The 19,450-nt window shown below is 35.1% G+C and overlaps 3 protein-coding genes across 7 annotated transcripts; 1 reads left to right on the forward strand and 2 right to left on the reverse strand.

Annotated features, from left to right (window-relative positions):
* Positions 1-83: 83 nt before the first annotated feature.
* On the reverse strand, positions 84-3,113 carry LOC131935751 (sperm-associated antigen 8). Its single transcript, XM_059292394.1, has 6 exons — positions 2,870-3,113; positions 2,198-2,378; positions 1,660-1,705; positions 1,407-1,527; positions 614-676; positions 84-525 (listed from the first exon to the last, which is right to left on the reverse strand). The coding sequence occupies exons 1-6, from the start codon at positions 2,984-2,986 to the stop codon at positions 403-405; spliced, it is 651 nt and encodes a 216-aa protein (XP_059148377.1). The 5' UTR covers positions 2,987-3,113; the 3' UTR covers positions 84-402.
* Positions 3,114-5,964: 2,851 nt separating this feature from the next.
* On the forward strand, positions 5,965-10,019 carry LOC131935733 (paramyosin). Of its 2 annotated transcripts, none has more exons than XM_059292347.1 (5): positions 5,965-6,068; positions 7,004-7,612; positions 8,059-8,763; positions 9,272-9,493; positions 9,687-10,019. In XM_059292347.1, exons 2-4 carry the CDS (start codon positions 7,085-7,087, stop codon positions 9,386-9,388), a joined length of 1,350 nt encoding a protein of 449 aa, XP_059148330.1. In that variant the 5' UTR covers positions 5,965-6,068; positions 7,004-7,084; the 3' UTR covers positions 9,389-9,493; positions 9,687-10,019. The 2 variants fall into 2 exon arrangements, with proteins under 2 accessions (XP_059148330.1, XP_059148329.1); XM_059292346.1 differs by having other exon boundaries at positions 5,972-6,112.
* Positions 10,020-10,340: 321 nt separating this feature from the next.
* Positions 10,341-19,405, reverse strand: LOC131935732 (charged multivesicular body protein 7). 4 transcript variants are annotated; one of them, XM_059292345.1, is made up of 13 exons: positions 19,334-19,399; positions 19,000-19,034; positions 15,344-15,440; positions 14,351-14,628; positions 13,994-14,156; positions 13,681-13,869; positions 13,267-13,337; positions 13,120-13,182; positions 12,869-12,917; positions 12,651-12,770; positions 12,353-12,451; positions 11,982-12,171; positions 10,341-11,503 (listed from the first exon to the last, which is right to left on the reverse strand). In XM_059292345.1, exons 4-13 carry the CDS (start codon positions 14,608-14,610, stop codon positions 11,412-11,414), a joined length of 1,296 nt encoding a protein of 431 aa, XP_059148328.1. In that variant the 5' UTR covers positions 14,611-14,628; positions 15,344-15,440; positions 19,000-19,034; positions 19,334-19,399; the 3' UTR covers positions 10,341-11,411. The 4 variants fall into 4 exon arrangements, with proteins under 4 accessions (XP_059148328.1, XP_059148325.1, XP_059148326.1 ...); XM_059292342.1 differs by lacking the exon at positions 19,000-19,034 and having other exon boundaries at positions 15,344-15,424; positions 19,334-19,405; XM_059292343.1 differs by lacking the exon at positions 19,000-19,034 and having other exon boundaries at positions 15,344-15,424; positions 19,147-19,405.
* Between the last annotated feature and the right edge of the window lie 45 nt (positions 19,406-19,450).

Below are 19,450 nucleotides of genomic sequence, written 5' to 3' on the forward strand. Positions count from 1 at the left end.
GACTCAGAGACCATTGCATAAGTGCTGATTGAAAATATTGAAATATATCCAACACTGAAAATTCTTTCATTTATAAACACTGAAGAAAAGTTTGTTAGGTGGTAATGTTTTTCAGGCTTTATTTAGAATAAGTATAAATAGCAATATAGCACATGATAAATAATAATTTAAAAATTCATACATCTTCCCATATAAAAACCAATTGTATGCATTTATTTTGAACCACATTACTATTTAAAGAAAAAATATTTTTAAGTTTTTCTAAAACCTTAAATAGAATAAACAATGAGGCTTATTATGAATTAATATTTACTTCTTGGTGATTATAATACACAATGTAATTTTCCCTGTTATATATATATAAAAATTTTCCCATTTTTTTCTAAAAATCTATTCTGTATATTACATCATTGGATATTTGTCAAATTCAGTAGGCTTGGGCTCATCCCAGTATTCACCTATAGGTTTGCTGAAAGCATCATTCCGTCTAAATGCAGAATCTCTTGTTTTTGTTTGGGTCATACCCTGAAATTTTTTTTCACATTATTGAATTTTCAAAAAGAGTATTGTCAACTACATAGGTTTTCATATTAATTAGCAGTAGAGTACTCACATGCATTCTGTCCTTATGCTCAGACCAAAAAGTTACTGGTTGATCATTAACATAATCATGGTCCTATTTTTAAAATAGATGATTTATTAGCTTGTCATTTACAAAATGAAAGATATGTAGTAAGTTTGTACTTAAACATTACAATTATGTCAAAAGTCATTAAGTAAAACAGTACATTAATACAAGTTTTGGAAAACTCAAAGGTGGCCGGTGTAAAGATTAAAGCAATCAACTTTTTAATTTTAGAAAAATATTTACAAAACATTTTGATATGCTGATATATATTTGGTCAAACACCAATCATTAAAAAAAATTCTGTTATGGTAAATTTAAATTCTATAGACTGGTTTTAAAACATTTATAAGACATGTTTGGCCAAAGACATTTGTGTCATTTTAGAGAGAAAAAAAAAGGGGGGGGGGGAATCACTTGACACTCCCAAATAACCCAAGTGTAAGTATTTCCTATCAGTGGGATCTGTAATATGGCGTGAGTCAGATGCAAGCAGAAATGTGTCTTACTCTAAGTGAAAATTTATCTAGTAACATGTAAACTAAACATTTTAAGGCACAAATTCAATTTCGCCCCAAAATAATGTTTTCTCCTATAACGTAAATTTATGAATAACTATAGAATAAGTTAAGCCTGAATGTTTTGTTAAAGTAGAAAAACTATTCAAGTTTTCAAAAAGCTTTTAGTTTATAGTTGTTTTAGTGTTAGCATTATAAAATTAATGGTGGACTAAAAATCTGCAGGCCAATTTTTTCTGCCCTTGCATTTGGTGATCATTTACCTTGGTCTGTTCAGGCTCCAAGCGTGGAAAATCTTTGGTGTAGTCTTGCATAAAAATTGAACACATTGGCTCGCCTCTATCTATGATTTCCTTCTCTTTCTTATCCCGAACCATATCTTCACTAAAAAGATTTAAGGTTTTTAAGCAAGTGCCATAAAAATTCATCAAAAGAAAAATTAAACTTCAACAATTTTTTAAAAAATTTGTTAAGGTGAACAAAGAATTAAATTTGAAAGCTGAAATATTTGATTACCAAGCAATCTTTGATAATGCTTGTTCCATCATTTCTTTACGAGCACCTGTTATAGATGAGTAGTTAATGTCAAGAGTCATGCATAGAAAGTATTTCTCCAATTCCTTTTTTTCTTCTAACTTTAGGGATTTTTTAAAAAGTGTCTATTAAAACACAATTTTATCACAAATTTCAGAATTGTAGTATGTATAATGTAGTGAAATTGTTGTTGCATTATGCTCCACTAAAAAACTACAAACATTATGTAAGAAATGTGTTGTACACAAAAATGTGACTTTTTCTTTTTTTTAAGAATTTATTTTTTGTTGACAAATTAATATTGCAATTTTTATTTACAGCCTAATTTATTGAAATTTATGACTTAAAAACAAAGATAAAAATAAAAGCTCATTTAATTTGTCATCAGAAATATGTATATGGATTCTGTTCTGGCATTGGTGGTTGATAGACAGATGTATACAAAACATTAGTTTAGGTTGATGCATTCTAAGCTATTTGAAGATCTATGACTATAAATATGCAAGCATTCTTTTCCTACCAACTGTTCTTGTTTTATCAACTTTTGGAGGGGTGTATGTGGCTCTAACTGTGGTAAGGTTTTCTGCTTTTGCCTTGTCATCAGTTGTTAAAAGACCAGAATGTCCACTTCTTAAAAATATTGCCCGCTCTTTCATATTGTATTCTCTATCCAAAGCTGGATCACGGCCCAAGTTTGCCCGCTTAAAATTTGAAAAAAAAAATGATACATCAATAACACTACTTTAGCATAGCGACATTTGTATTAATCATAAGCAACTTTTTCTTACAGTTTTAAAACTAATAAATAATTTAATAACTTAATAATTTAACTTACTTAATAAAGTGGTGGTAATGACAGTAATATGACAATATTTAATTTTAATAAAAATAATTAATTTATACTATCACTATACTAAAATATACTTAATAATAGTAACATAGTTGTTGGTCCTAATAAATTTAAAATTCCTAATAATAAATAATATTTTAGTTTACCTTCTTTACTAAATTAATATTTATTTATTTACGGTGGATTTTTAAATTCCACTATTTGATTTACTAGATCTAGAAATCTAGATCTAATTTGTAATTACTAGAAATGAAATAGAATTAGAAGACACTAGGTGACTAGACAGAAGACTAGAGTAGAACTTCTAGTGTCTTGTACTAGTAGTAGTAGTAGAAGACTTACTTCTTCTACCCAGTTCTCTAGCATACATCGTCCTGCTGAATTGTTAATTCTTATTTCATTACGTCCATCATTTGTTAATGTTGTGTTCCTTCTATATCTAGTAAGAATATTCTCCATCGTTGTAATAAATATTTCACTTTATGATAGTTCAATTATTTGTTATTCTCAAATGATCAAAACATTTGGTGCAGGAAACGTTTGTTGCTATGGTTGTAGACAGTAGTAAATTTTCAAAGTAGCCTCCCTTGACCTAGATCTAGACTAGTAATTTTTGCAGTTGTAAAAAAAGTAATGCATGATTTAGACTTTCACTACTTTCAGTAGTTCTCAATTTTTATCGCAAACTGATAAAATTATTTTTTTTTGCCATGTTCTCGATTTTAATTATAATAATGTTACCAATGTAGGAAAGTCTACCCCCAACTAGTCTACACTGCATAACACTGGTTGTATATATTAGTAGTGTTTCTTCCAGACTTTTTTTTCTCCCCGGGGGGGGGGGGGGGGGGCACTTGACATTTTCGGAGGGGGGGGGGGCAGACAAAAATTTCCAGGGGGCGGGGGCGGTCACTGTTAAAAGTATATATTTTCTATATGAATTCCATTTCGTTCGGGGGTAGACTTTCTTGTGGGGAGGGGGTCCGCCCCCCTCCCCCCCCCCCTCCCACTTTACCCCGAAAAGATGCCTGGAAGAAACTCTGTACGTTTGTGAAAACGTTCATTTTTAAAACAGAAAAATAATAAAACAAAAATAGCAATCCATTTAATTTTTATAGTTCACCAATAATTGCATATCTTAATCCACGATATTCAATCATTAGAATGTCTAAACAAATTAAAATATTAACCCTTTACTTCTGGAATAACTAAAAAATAATAATAAAATCAATGGTTGAATCGGTGCACGACTGTATGTCTATAATGTGCTTATCTAATAGGCAATGATAATCACTTGGTGAATGATTGTCATGGCACACAAGATTACAAATTCCACGTTAACGATTTTTCTTTTGAAACCGTTAGCATTCAGCGTTTAAAAAATACTGCAAATTTTAAAAGTGCACTGAACGTCAGCTTTGTGCGTTTCCTGAGTTGACATTCTTAACAATAGCCGACCCCATTCACACGAACACACCTTTTTTTCAAGGGGGTGGGGGTGGAGATTCATTAAAGTCATGTCGAAAATATAAATCTTCTCAGCTTTGACATGTAAAAATTAGCATACATTATTGCCTTTTAGACTGCTCTATGTGTCACCGTTCTAACAACACAAAATATTGACATTCAGACACCAATTTGCTTTAACGAAAAAAAAATATTCTGACACTGACAGCAATACAAAACCCGTCGTTACTGCTAGTGAATAGTTTGTTGTGATAAAAAAAAAAAAGTTTGTATTAAGTTGATGAATGAAATTCTGCTGGAAAATAATTCCGCCTCATATTTTATCAGTTTAATAAGTAGTAAAAAGTAATTGTTTACACTAGACGGCTTACAAAACAGCATGCAGTAACAAGACATTTCTCGAATCTAACATTACTGAATCAGTTGCCGCCAGTTGTATATCTCTTATAGTCACTGATTTTAAACAAACTTTTTCTGGCGTATAGTCTCAGTAAACCGGACTTGTAAAACAAATCTTGTCACTGAAAAGCCAAAGATAAAACCCCACTCCTCTCAGTACCTGGGAAAGTTTTCAACAGTCCTCTTGTATAGAATGAGGAATGTCCCTGACCCAGAGCTAAGAGACGAACTATTGGGATTCCGACATAATAAATCCCGCATGGACCGGACCGCAACACCCAGCTAAATAACTGAGCAGCCAACAGAGTGTAACTCACCACTGTTCGTTACTTTCATTAATACAAGAAGCTTACGACATTATGGCTCGAGATACCCTCATAAGCTCATACGACACAATGGCATTCCAATGAAAATAGTAAACCTCATTTAAGACACATGCGAGGAGACGTCCTATACAGGACGTATACACGGGAGCTTACAAACGGAGTCCGGCAATGATGCCTGATGCATTGCCGGCGCCAGGTTATATAGCGCCCTAGGCAAAACTTATTAAAAGCGCCCCCCCCCCCCCGCAATTTTTTCGTGCCCCGGGGACAAACTTTCGATTTGCACCCCCTTCCCCCTCAAACTTTCGATTTGCACCCCTCCCTCAAACTTTCAATGTGTTTTTCCAACCCATTTTGGCGCCCCCTACGGCCAGCGCCCTAGGCGACCGCCTAGTTCGCCTTATAGGTAGCGCCGGCCCTGGCCTGATGTCACCAACCTCTTCCATCTAACCAACGACCAGAATGTGAAGACAGCCATCACATAACGTTGGTACGGAATTCAGTGGACTCTGTGGAAACAGCTTGACGACTTGGACGTTGTAGACAACTCTAGCTTCCCTCTTTCCCAACACTAGTCAGATGCAGGAGAGATCTTTGGTTGGCGGCCCATACCCCAGGTGGGGTGGCGTGCAGTGATGGTCCCTAAATGGGTTAGACATGGACAAAGTTCAAATTATTTTTTTAAATTAATTGCTCAGTATAAAGTGGATTGACGGATATATTATGTTATTTCCTGCATATTTTTAAAACCAGTTTACGTTTGTTCTTTAAATCAAGCCAGATAAGACTATCAACTTGAAATATTACAATCAAACAAAAATTAAAAGCTGTATTCTTTAAAAAAAATTAACAGGCCTTCATTTAAAATGTAGGCGCTGAATCATCTGGTCGTTCCGCCCTACATCAGAAGACTAGACGCACGTTTTGTATACTTATCAATAGGGTGACGTCCCCTCGACAAGACAACCATGTTGTACCATTTGTAAGTAGGGGGTGACGTCCCCTTGATATCGAACCGGCAACAAAGTCGAACAGCCCGGGTAGGCCCCTATGTAAGCCCCGCACAGATCGGCGGTATTATCCTTCTGTGTACCAGACAACACAGCAGTCATATTTACCTATCGAACAGGTGAGACGGCTACACTGGAGTCAAGCCAATTAAGTGCTAGAGATTTCAACGCCGGCCTGCAACTATGGGGCACAGCTGGGCACAGCGTGAATGGAACTTTACGGGCACACACATTTGGGGAGTTGTGTGCAGGGGACGAAAGTCAATAGACATACTTGATGTCAATACAAGTTGTTTACCGAATCGTTGAGGACAGCAACCTACACGACGTATAGTGGGAGTATGTAATTAAATATAGGTTGATCTCTGTATGTTTCTATGTGGGTAGGTGTTTATTTTCTAGCAATAACTAGATATGTAAATAAGGCTTAGATGTCAGACATAAAGACTATCAATGTTAGGTCTAAAATTCTTTAAGTAATGGTTTACTAATTCGTGTCATATATCAACTAACATTTAGCATAGGTTAAATGAGATGTGATTAGTTACTGGACAGGCGCGTAGTAAATTGTTCCGTAAGACAAGGGTTGACGATAAGTGCATCGGTACAAAACGCTTATCTTTACTTGCATATGTCTAGCGATATCTTAACGGTTTGCTTTATACCTTTATGTAAATTCTGCTCTTATGCTAAGGTATAAGCCAAGCACTACATGCTAACTTTTGCGCTCGTAGAACCGTATGTTAACTTCAGCCCTCGTAGATATGTATGCTAAATTCAACACGTATATATCTGTATGCTAACATCAACCATCATAAATCTGTATATGTTAACATCTTTCGCAGTGTTTCTTCCAGACTTTTTTCTCCGGGGGGGGGGGGGGGCACTTGAAATTTTCGGGGGGGGGGGGGGGGGGTAAACTTTCGTTCGGGGGGGGGGGGGGGGGGGGGCGGTAAAAAAATTTCGGGGGGCTTTGCCCCCCCCCTTCCCCCCCCCCCCCCCCCCCCCGAAGAGATGCCTGGAAGAAACTCTGATCTTTCGTTATACGAAATTAATTCAAAGAAAATGCAACATTAAATGCTGCGTGACCTTTGTAAAGATCTATGATGGGGTCCGCCCTTGGGAAGAGCTTTGTTCGTTTAGTCATTTAGTCCATGAGAATATTTTTGGTTAAGTCCGCCCATGGAAACATATTTGGTGGGTTCCGCGTTTGGAAACATCTTTGTCATTAAAACTTTGGTTAAAATAACCTAATAAATAGACATCTGTTTCAGCATTATTTCGAGAAATGAAAGAAGTAAAACAAAGCATGTGACGCTAGGAACTGGCGAAGTGACGTCTTCAACAGTTTTATCATGGCGACTACCACACACAAAAACACTTTCGAGTTCCGTATGTCCAAAAAAGTAGCAGAACTCGCACAGGTCGTTCACCTGTTGTTCACGAGAAACCACGAGAAAGAGATCGAGATGGAAGCCTTAAAACAATCGTACGAATACGAAATTGAATTCGTCATTCAAGACGCGAAAAATCGCATTAACAAACTGGAGACATCGATTGCTGAGTTGAACAAAAGAACTAGCGAGGATATCGAGAACTTGAGGAAAGAGCACGAGCAACAGCTAGCCTCGAAAGAGAACGATTGGCGCCAAAGGATGTCCGTGGCTGAGAAAAGTCTGGAGGAGGAGAAGCGTGAATGCCAGAAGCTGAGCGACATGCTGCTGAATGCCCAGAGAGACATTGAGACGCTGAGGCAACGCCTGGAGGAGCAGCTGGGCGCCAACAGGGACAAGAACGGGAAAAGGGACAAGGAGGTGGACGCCTTACGTTTAAGGGTGTTGACTGTTGAAAGAAATCTGCTCGACGCTCAAAACGAATCGCAGGTCAGCATTTTCTATTATATATTTTCTTGGCTATTAGTTTTAGACACTAGATTATCTATATTCAAATAGTTAGCGGCCTAACATTTTCTTTAATAAAAGTATATTTCTAATGTTCATTGTCTAATCGACAACTTTAACGAATGGCTATATACGAAATTCTTTTGTCCTGTAGTTTCGGTTGACCGTTGGAGTGCCACTAAAGTCCTTCTGATCGTCTTCCTCTTCTGTCTTTTACCATCCTCAATGCCTCTTTCGGGGTCAAACAAAGTAACCAGGACCTTATTGTCGAGGGACGAATTTAGTTAAGGATAAACATGTACTGGGAGCCATATTATCAGGAACCCTTTTTAATGACTTGCCCAATATTTTGTTAGTTGGAACTGGAGTTTTTAACTCAAGCTCCCCCAAAAGCGCTAAGAGCAATAATGTGTTTATTTTATCACCAGAGTTGTATAGGAGAGCTAACCAAGAAGAAAGAAAAGCTCGAGAAGGAACTCCAGCAAATGCAGGTGGCGCTGGACGGCAGCAACAAATCTCGCGACCAACACCAGTCTCGCTGTAAACAGCTGGAGAACGAGATAAAAACAATGAAAATTCAGTTCAACAAAAAACTCACCGAAATGGCAAACAACGGCCATCACAGAAGCGTGAAAACGAGAGAAGATGATGAAAGTAGCGATGAGGTAGAGAGGTTGCGGCGAGAGTTGCAGAAGTACCGTCTGGAACTGACCAACAGAGATTTTAATTTCAACCGAATGTTCACTGACAAGCAGCCGGTATTGCTTGACCAACGAGCCGGGCAGCCACGGAAAAAATCGTCTGCTTTGAATCTCTCAAACGGAAGTGGATTTATCCCACATTTAATCTCTCCACAAGGAGCTCTGCAGTCGAATTTTCTGCCACAGACATTTCACAAAGACAGACAAGTAGTTAAAAGTAATGTCTTTGACAGCGCAGACCCAGAAAATCAGCCCGACTTTCGTACACTAAATATTTCTAACGATGAGGTTATTTTAGATAACTCCCAAGAACATGCAAATTCAGGAACTTACGGCCAACCTTTTACACTGGAACAAATATTACCCAATGAGAAGGGGAGGTCACTAAAAGACACAAAAACGTTATCAAATGTACACGATAAAACAATTGAGGTAACATTTATTTTAGTAATTGTATTGAATTAACGAAGCTTTTGTTTAGGGGTCATCCATAAATGACGTCACGCTTTTTTTGAAGATTTTTACCTCTCCCCTCCCCCCGTCACACGTCGTCACAAAAAGCCAGACCCCCGCCCTAAAATGACGCAACACCTTAGCCTACAACCCCCCTGTTGAATTTTTCTCAAAACATCGATATTTTTTCCAAAATCTCGACTGAACTCTGTCAACATAGAGTATTTCGATCAATGCCCATTACAATTTATTAAAAAACCGTTTTCTAAAACGGGAAATAACGGTTAAAACTCGTTTTCTAACATTGCTTTTTTATAATGCAAAAGTGTGACGTCACACCATCTGACCCCCCCCCCCCTCATCACACATGGTCCCAAAATTACGGACGACCCCCCCCCTCTACGAGTGTGACGTCATTTATGGACGACCCTCTTAAAACAACTAAACATAAAGGATCTTACCTAATGTTCTCTCCTCTACATGTCAGAAAGAAGAGCGTCCCAACAGCCTGCCGTCCATCAGCTCCTCAACAGCACCAAGACGTTTATCTGTTCAACTCACAAAACCCAAACCTCTAGAGAGGTCCTTCTTGTCAGGGAAGTGAGAAGCCCTGGACTTGGATTAGCTCAGTATTAATATTCCAGAATGGCTGCAAGTAGTTCCTACGTATGGGTCAACACAGGACTGAGGGGACAACTTGAAACTTCTGGTGCGTGTGGGGGGGGGGGGCGTGTCAAAGCATCGTTAACGTATATGATTTATTTATTTCAATTTTATACTTTTTCTATATGGTCCAGAAAGGAGGGGGGGGGCGGACGGACGGACGACGATACGTACTCCACCGAAAAGAGTACACAACTGCACAGGACCACTCACGTTCATCATAACGTTTTTGTCAACAGAGGAGTGCTGGAGCTCACCTCACCACAGAGGAAAGCCAGTGGCTACCCAGTCATTTTTTGGGATGGCAATATTCGAACTTCCAATCAAATACATATCAGTATTTGTGTGTATGCGAGAGGGGGGATGGGAATAAACTATTTCTGTAACTTCTTGTGTAAATAAAATTTAACCAAGGGACAATTCACAATGTATTTATTTTTAAACGATTTCTAGATTACAACTATCTTTTTGTATGAGCAGCTTTTAGAACGTTGAACCACTTGTTCCACTGTAAACAGTATAGTGAACAAATAAAATAAACTTTGATGTTCAATAAAAACCTCAAAACAGTTTACAGTGATTTCTGTTATCAAGCGTGCATTCTGTTGAACGGGAAGATAATCTATTTTTCTATACATTATTTGCCTCCCTTAGTTACAAAAAGGTATTGTCCTCTTAAATTAACTTGTGTCACGAACTCTAAATTCTTTTATTGCTAACATTGGCGAATGCAAGTGATTAAAAATGGTGTACATTTTAAAAATGTGTATACTTACTTTAAAAACTGCATATACAAAAACGTATTGTGCTTAAAACACAGAAGAATAATATGGTTTATATTTAGCGACACAAAATATTTTCAGAAACATCTTTATAAAATTTGTGTAGCTTCTCTAATACAATATTTGATTTTCTGATCTGATTTTATTGAGGAGCACTAATATCAAATAATGCAAAGTCAATAATTTTAATAGCTTGCAACATTTATTTACATTTCAAAAACAATGTTGGTTTGTTTTCTCCATAAATTTATGTTGAGAAGTGATTGTAACAATTACATAATACCTCGGTGAAATTAAGTAAGCAGTATTTAAAATTAATTACACAGAAAACCTTCAAGGGCAGCAACTCACAATATTTTCAAGTTTGTGATAATTATAGTTATAAAAATTTATAGTTTATGATACACACTCTACTATAGGATGGTGCTTATTTACAATATTCTAAAGACCAAATACCCGAAAGTATAACTACGGTGAGGATTATATAGGACAGGCTTTATGCAAACTACCAACAAATATTAGCAAACTGAAACGACAATGGGCAGGCCAAAAGAATATCTAGAATGTTAAATTGCATAATAATGGTCAGAATCAACCTTAAAAGGTTTTTAACCACCTTCACCTCATCCCTTTGAAATTACTTGCGTTTTAAAATGTAATGCGTAATTAATAAAATGTTTAAGCATCTCTATACAGACTGAAAACAAGTATTAACATGATTGATTTGATGGTTATAATGTACAATGAGGTTTATTGTAAAGAATAAACAGTACTTTATTTCAACTTACATTTAAGCAATTTAAAAAACTAAAAATTTATTTGAAACATCTGACTGAAAAATAGTATGGTCAGGATTTTTAAAATACTTGATTAATTTACTAACATGTTTTAAATAATGACCATCAACAGCTTACATAGAAGATGATTGGTGAGAATTTTTAGTTAGTTGTAAACTTTACAGTTAAATTATGTGCCAAGGTTTTTTTAAATGATCAAAACTTATTTTAAAAATACAGAACATAATTTAAGTTAAAATTTAGGTACCGTTATAATGCTTTTAGAAAAAAAGTTGGAATTTTAAATAAATTTAATTCAGTTTTACCACTGCAGACTAAGTGGTAACTGAATCATTCCAATGAACAGGTGTAGGGGTATTTTCTTTTAATTCACTATTTTTTCTTGTCAAGAGGAGTTTAATGATTCCATGGCTCGCTTTTCTTGTTTTATTCCTGATCCTGAATATGAAGGCAAGTGGCTAGGAACATCCGGCAACTCTGCAAAGTTTATAAAATTAACAATATTATACCTCTTCAAAACACCTACCATAGTGTTGTGTGCAAGGAAGAATTATCCAAAAGTGAAAAAGTAAAAATTATTTTAGTCGGTTATGTCCCTTGTATCCTACAAAAACCAAATGGTTTCATAAAGTTACTAAAAATGTATTTAGAACCCTAGCAGATATTGTTTTTAAACATTATGATTGAGGAAACCCCTAAAGGGATGGTGTGGCTAAGCTGAACAGTGCTCAAATGTTAATCTGAAAGTAATAAACTTGGTTCCAAGATTAGTCTGCACAAGGAATGTAAAGCTGACCATACATAATACTGACCACACTATCTTTCATGTTCAAAGATACAGATGAATTCTACTTCACCTGTTATTCGGACCATCAAGTCTTTAGAGGGTTTTTTCTTTCACTTTACCCACCTTAAACTATGTAATTAAAAGGTAAAATGGTTAAGTAAAACCTACCTAAGTCATCCACCATTAGCCCATGCAAAGCTTCCAACAGGGTTTCATCCTCAGTGGTTTTGTTTTTCTTCACAGGATTTTTGTTAGATTCACCTAGCAATTCTTCCAAATCTTTTTCTAGCTCTAGGTCTTCCTCGCTATTCAACGAACTGCTTAGAATTTGGTTGACATCTTCAATGTTTTCAACAGCCTGTAGGGTTACAAAATATTTTACAAATCAATACAAGACATTTTTTACTAATATAAAAAACTTTTTAAAAAATATGTTTTTAAATAAATGTTTTGTTATTTGAGGAACAAGCATTTTGGGGTCAGGAGCTAAGGGTTCAAAAGGTTAAAAATAAAAAAATAAAAGTTTACATATAACTTACTTCTTGTACATCCAATAAAACATCTTCAGCTTTCTCTAACATCTTGTTTGAATTTAAAGACTTCATAGCAGCAACTCCTGCTTCACAAGCTCTCACCACCTAGTCAAATGTTTCAAACATAACTGAATTTTGTTTGTTACAGAATAAAAAAAGTGTTTGCGTTAACTACAAATTTAAAACATTTTATAATATAAGATAAAAAGCAATATAATATAAATTAATTCATTTTTTGCTTAAACAGTTAGTTGCAAGGTATTAAATAAAGAATAGATTTTATATTACATAAAAAAAAAGTTACCATTTCATTTGAGCTGGCATTTTCAATGTTTTCAACAATTGCTTGCAGTTGACTTAAGGAAGCAGACTTTTTATCAATTGTTTTTTGAACACCTTTCTTCTTTCTTAAACTGTGCAAAGCCTAAAATAAACAGTTTCAAGCTTAATTGATTAATAATGAAAAATATCACTGAATTGCTTACAAATCTTTTAAAATGAGCAAATGTTAACAGATCATACCAAATTTTTTTTAGTTTCCTTTACATACTTTCTTGCATCAGCCATATGTCTGGAAATCAAATTTAGAAAACCATAACATTAATTTCAATAATTGTATCAACATTATTATATAGTGTGCTTAAGTTTCTCAAAGACCCATTTTCTAGCTATGTTTATGGTTTGAAGCTAATAACATTAGTTATAGAGCAACATAAACACAATAAAAATATAAATTACTACAATTTGCGACATGTAAAAATGATTTATCTTACCCTTCCATCCTGTCTGTCAAAATTTCAATTTCTTTTTCTAGTTTCTTCATTGTCTTTTGTATTCTATACAATAAAGAAAATATTTGTTTTTAATTAAATGTATAAATGTAAGATGAAGACTTTTACTAATGTTGCCACATCACTCACTGGTAAACTTGAAGTTCAATATCTTTTATTGCTTCAACAGCAGGGGTACCTTTAGTACAAAATTTGACAACCTGGATAAAAGTTTAAAATATAAAATGAAACAAAAACAGACTAAAGTTATAATTATTATACAGTCATTTAATAAAGTGGATACTAACTTTTCAAAATTAAAAAGTTCCAGCTCAATTACCAAATACAAGGGTAATTTTCAAGTAATAAGAAATACAATTCAAATTAAATTGTTAGATTTGATGGAGGGTTTATTTGAGATCTTTAAATAACTTTTTTTGTGTTAGTTTCAACAAGCTACGGTAAAATAACAATTCACAATATATGAAATTAATAAATTGGAATGTTAATTAGACTTGCTGTAAACATTTGACAACTTACACCTGTCTAAATGTCAAAACATACCGTTTCTTGTTCATCTATTTCATGAATAATTATTTTCTTATCTTGTACTAGTTGAAAAAGTACAATTTCAAAATCTTGATCTGATGGAACTAGATCCTGGCAATTACTACGTAATTCCTTTATGTTGATAAGAGCATTATCATGATTCATGCGTGAATGGTGAAGATCTACAAGTTGCTCTGATATCATCTGAAATGAATTTTTTTTGCAGGCAATAGTAAAATAATAAACTTAAACAAAAATTAAAATTTTACAATAATGAAGAAAACAAAGGAAGCTAATTGTTTAAAAGAAAAAAATTATAAATAAATACCTTAACAACATCTGGACAAATAAAAAGAGTTGAATTAACATCGGAAGGTCCCATCAAATGACTCAATCCCCAAGAGAATGGCTGCTTTAACAGTGTATTGAAACCCCAAGATAACCATGAGCTGCCTTTTTTGAAGTCATCTAGTTTCTTAATCTTTTTACTCCTATTTAAATTAGAATTCAAACACTTTACTACATCAACTGACCTTTGTATAAAAGATAAAACAAAACAAAAATATTGTTAGCATAGTACAAGAGAAAAGCAAATGGTGTTTACTTTTATATTTTTAAAAGAAACTGCAAAATTACCTGTAACATTAAACAATCAAATTTAAAATTCTGCTGAAAAAAAGCTAACCTGACTAATTCTTCAAGGACAGTTGAAAGGCACTTTGGTTTAATTCCCTTTCTTTCAAAGTGTGTTTGAAGTAGATTTATATTAAATGTTATAATTTTCCTTTCTTTTAATAATTGGAAGAGTGCATTTGTCCAGAAGGTCATCTTTCTGTTCCAGGATTGGATATTTAAGGACTTTTCTCGAAATGGAGAATATAAAACCGATGCTTCCCTTTCATCAAGCAACTGGTGCGGGGCAAAATTAGGGCTAGGTGAACTCATTTTCTTTTCCAAAACAATCTGAAATAAATGTACTTTAGTTACTTTCGATGGTCATTTTAAAAAGTAAAGTAGCAAGTAAAGTACCCTTTTGAACCTGATGGTCTATGGAGCAGGTAGAGTTCAATACGCCCAGTCACCTTTACTTTCCCTAACGTGAGTCAGCTACCCATCAGAGCTGGGTGGACTCAGGGACGTTTGACTAACACGAACCTGGGATTCAAGTTCTCAAGTATCCGTGCTAGGTCTTCCCTTCACAATAGATGTATCCTAAAGCTTTAGACAATTCCTCCTAGATATTTATATGATAATTTTTTAAAATATGTTTGGAGGCAGTGTCTTTAAGTATGGTGGTGTTCAAAACAGCAGTAGGGCCTATATTAGGCGGCAACAGTTTCAACACAAAAGAAAGAAGCTCTGTCATTGGAACATCTAGCAATCGGGTGAGGGCTGTAACTTGATGCGAGACAAATCTCAAATTTTACCAGGACCTCATAATAATTAGATGAATTAATAATAATATGCTTCTACTTCTACTTTAAAATTTTAGAGTACTGTTACTAAGATGTCCAACAACAGACCTAACATTACAACACTAATCAACAAAGTTATATACAGGATATAAATTATAAGGATAAGCCTATAGAATATAGATCTAGAACTTGGGCCTAATAACTTGTAATAAGTATTACTATTATTATATTTATTAGGGATTTTAATTAATAATTTCAGTTACCAGGGTAGGGAGACTGATGAGTGAATCTTGGGTTCGGGTGTGATCCAAAAACAAACACAGATTCAGATGAGTCTGACAAGTCTGAAGGAAGAGCAGTCTAATTTAGGGTAAAATCTTAGTTTAGCGTCGTAAATTCGGCCAAAACTAGTAATGTGGGAGAGAGTGAATTAATGAATATGTCATTAAATAAGAGTATATTTTCGTATTTTAACTATATTTTGATAAAGTATTATAGATAATTGAATAATAGATCACCATTGATGGTTAAATCAATTTAAATATCCTGAAATTAATTTTTATCAACCCTGTTCGAGATAGTAAATTTGCTATTAAAAACAGCAGCCATCTTAAGAAAATGTTATTTAGAGTAGCTTCCCTTTCATTTCTATTCGTATGAAAATGTATTTAAATATGATTGTCTTGTTGTATAGTCCGTATAACAAAGCATTTTTTTTTTAAATTCTGCTCTTTAAAAACTGAATGACCTAAGAAACAACTTTATTAATTCTAGAAGCATTGTGAGATGCAACTTGTATCCATGTTTTAAATCACGTTTTTTTCCTTTCTAATGTTTATTTGATCTTACTATTACTATAGCCTATAGTTTGAGTTTTTTCTTATTGTTTGAATGTTCACTATTTTCATTTCAGGTTTTTCTTTTCATCAGTTAGATCTAGTGATTCTATCGTAACTTATGACATTTTTTTACTTCTCTTTACCTTAATTAAACCCCAACCTCCGTCATATTTTTGTTGTCAATGTCACAACAAGTCATAAGGGGGCATCCATAAATGACGTCACACTCGTAGGGGGGAGGGGGGGGGGGGGTCCGTAATTTTGTGACGATGTGTGATGAGGGGGGGGGGGGGGGGGGGTTCAGATGTTGCGACGTCACATTTTTGCATTATAAAAAAGCAATGTTAGAAAACGAATTTTAGACGTTATTTCGCGTTTTAGATAACTGTTTTAATAAATTGTAATAGTTTAGACAAGATTTTGGAAAAATATCGATGTTTTTAAAAAATTCAACTGCAATTTTGAGGGGGGTTGTAGGTTGAGGTGTGACGTCATTTTAGGGGGGGGGTCTGGCTTTTTGTGACGACGTGTGACGGAGGGGAGGGGGGGGGGAGGTAAAAATCGTCAAAAAAGCTTGATGTCATTTATGGATGACCCCTAATGTAAAAAATTACGCTTTGCTCTGCCTTATCTAAGATCTCTAGCCATAATTTTGACAACAATAAATGTTCGTCATCATTTATATATACAGAGAGACAAAATGTATTATCCACCAGCTTCCCTCGTAAAGCATCATCTAAAATAATCAGCCACTCCACCCCTTAAGTGCGTGTTGTCATTATGGTCGATCGCAAGTCTCCACCTGCCAGACACATTTTGGTTATCCTTTGTTGTCAAATTGTCAATATCAAGTACCCAAGTGAGTGATATGGGGTTGTCCATAAATGATGTCACATATGATTTGCTACGGGAGTGAGTGAAGATTTGTGACGTCAACTCAGGCGGCTTTGCAATTTATGACGTGTCGGTCTCATGAAAGGAGGTGAACGGGGAAAAATACCTATGTGGTTGATGGAGAACCTCTATAATGCTTTGTTCAATCAAAATAACGATAAATAAGCATTAGTATACGTATACCTTGCTTAAAACGAATTATCATAAATGTTGCAAGTCTGCTAGTTTAAGACATTTGGCAAAACGGCCTTAACTTAACACATTATCCCCGTCAAAAAGGCTTGCCACCAAATGCCTGCCGACGAATAAGCCGCGTCTAATGCGGGGCGTTAAGAATACGGCCATTAGCATGGGCCGCGTTAGAGCACCAGTAGGCTATCGCGCTTTGTAAGATGACGTAAATACTTAAATTCAATTTCGCTAAACTGCGCAAAAATTTAGTAATGTTCCATCGTTTAAGGAAATTTATTTTCTTGGACTTAAATTGAAATATCATGTTGACTGTCTGGCTCATAATTTCCGAATATCACTTTTAATGTATCAAGATTCAGAACTATAATTTACTTTAATATAAGTGTCATCTTATCGTTTATTGTGCTTTTTATAAAGCGCAGAGCAGCTACAAAATTGGACGGCCATCCTGATTTCACCAAGCTTCTTTTGGAGTTTAATATGGGTAGTCTAGTTCTATACGGTGTGAGCTTAATACATTTTTAAAGGGCCGAAAGTCTCAAGACAGCAAGCTTGCAGAAATAACTACGTACGTTTAAATGGACGAGTGATAGATGTGTTAGGGCTGTTAAATGAACACCAACTTATGTAATCAAACTAAACGTCGCAAAAGCGTCAAAAAGGCAGTGCTTGTTGTTTTTTTTTTCTATAAAATTAGCCTAACGGTCGGCGGTACCGCTACGTGCGAGCGTTAACTCGGTGACGATGAGCTAAGTGGGGGAATGAAAAAGGTAGGGTTCAAGAAATGCGACTCGGCAAGCTTTTTACATTTCTTGACCCTTCTTAATAGTTCTTTCGTCCCCACTGAGAAAATGGATCACCAAGGAATGACGCGTTATACTACTAAGTTATACTTCTACAGCTGGTCTTTCTCCCACAACCATCCCGTTTTCACGAAAAAAAAAAACCTGACCCGTCTCCAAAATCACATCGCTGAGTTCTACTCAACCTCTCCCCACCACAAATCACAATTTCTATCTGAAAGAATATGCTCATATGTTTGCTCTGTAATAATGCACGCTGTCATTACTATCTTAAGAGCGACGTCATTTATAAGCGATCTAATATTGATTTGCTTACTGCAAATAAAGTGTTCAAAAGTTCGACCTCCCAACAATTGTTGTGGTCTTGGATGCACACTATTAAGTCTGAAAAGGTCTATTATTAGTCATTCATGTCAACTATATTGAAAAAAAAAGAAAAATTACTATTCAGGGGGTCATCCATAAATGATGTCACGCTTTTTTTGACGATTTTTACCCCCCCCCTCCCCTCCGTCACACGTCGTCACAAAAAGCCAGACCCCCCCCCCCCCTAAAATGACGTCACACCTCAGCCTACAACCCCCCTCAAAATTGCAGTTGAATTTTTTTTAAACAGCTATATTTTTCCAAAATCTTGTCTGAGCTCTGTCAAAATAGAGTATTTTAATCAATTGTTATTACAATGTATTAAAACAGTTTTTTTAAAACGCAAAATAACGTCTAAAATTCGTTTTGTAACATTGCTTTTTTAAAATGCAAAAGTCAAAAGTGTGACGTCGCACCATCTGAACCCCTCCCCCTCATCACACAACGTCACAAAATTACGGACCCCCTCCCCCCTACGAGTGTGACGTCATTTATGGACGACCCCCGGCATATATTAAAACAATACAAAACAATCATATTAAACCACAAAATCAACACAAAAGACATGCGAATAGACAATTTATTGTTTTTAAAACATGGCCGCTGCTTGTATTTACTCATTGTTGTCTCGAACGGGGTAGTTTAAAGTTTATTCCAGGATATTTATGACTGGTTTGGTCTTGGATTGTGATTTGTTATTCAATTATCTGTTATATTATGTAAAATATGACATAAATATGGCCAAATGAAAGAAATATTCATTAGTTACCTTCATCGCACATTACTAGCTACGTTGGAATTTACGACGCTAAACTAAGATTTTACCTAATTTAGTAATTTTCACTACTACTCTGGTCAACCTCAGTTATAATAAAAAAAATTAGAGTATATTTAATTTTTTTTTTTTTTTATTTAGTAGAGAGATGGTAGAATCTAGTAAAAAATATCAGGAAACTCAATAAGAAAATCTACACAGATTTTCCTGAAAGTTATCTTCCCTTCGCTCCTCGACTAGAAATCTAGTTCTAGATTCCGAAACTTAAAGTTACAAGTTGATCTAGAATTCTAGATAATTTTTAATATCACTAAGACAAAAGATCGATTTTTAAAATTAGGGCCTAGTTAATAGATCTAGATCTAGTGATGAGTGAAGATCTACATTTTAATTCATCTTTGTTTTAGATTCTAGGGAAGTGTTTGTTTACTGTTTAGTTTTCAACCAATGGTTGTGCTCTCTAATTTACGGGAGTTTCGTTTAAATTTTAAAAACTAAATT

The sequence above is a fragment of the Physella acuta genome, unplaced genomic scaffold, assembly GCF_028476545.2.
Source record: "Physella acuta isolate Inbredline_101_S28 unplaced genomic scaffold, ASM2847654v3 ptg000156l, whole genome shotgun sequence".
NCBI lineage: Eukaryota > Metazoa > Mollusca > Gastropoda > Physidae > Physella > Physella acuta.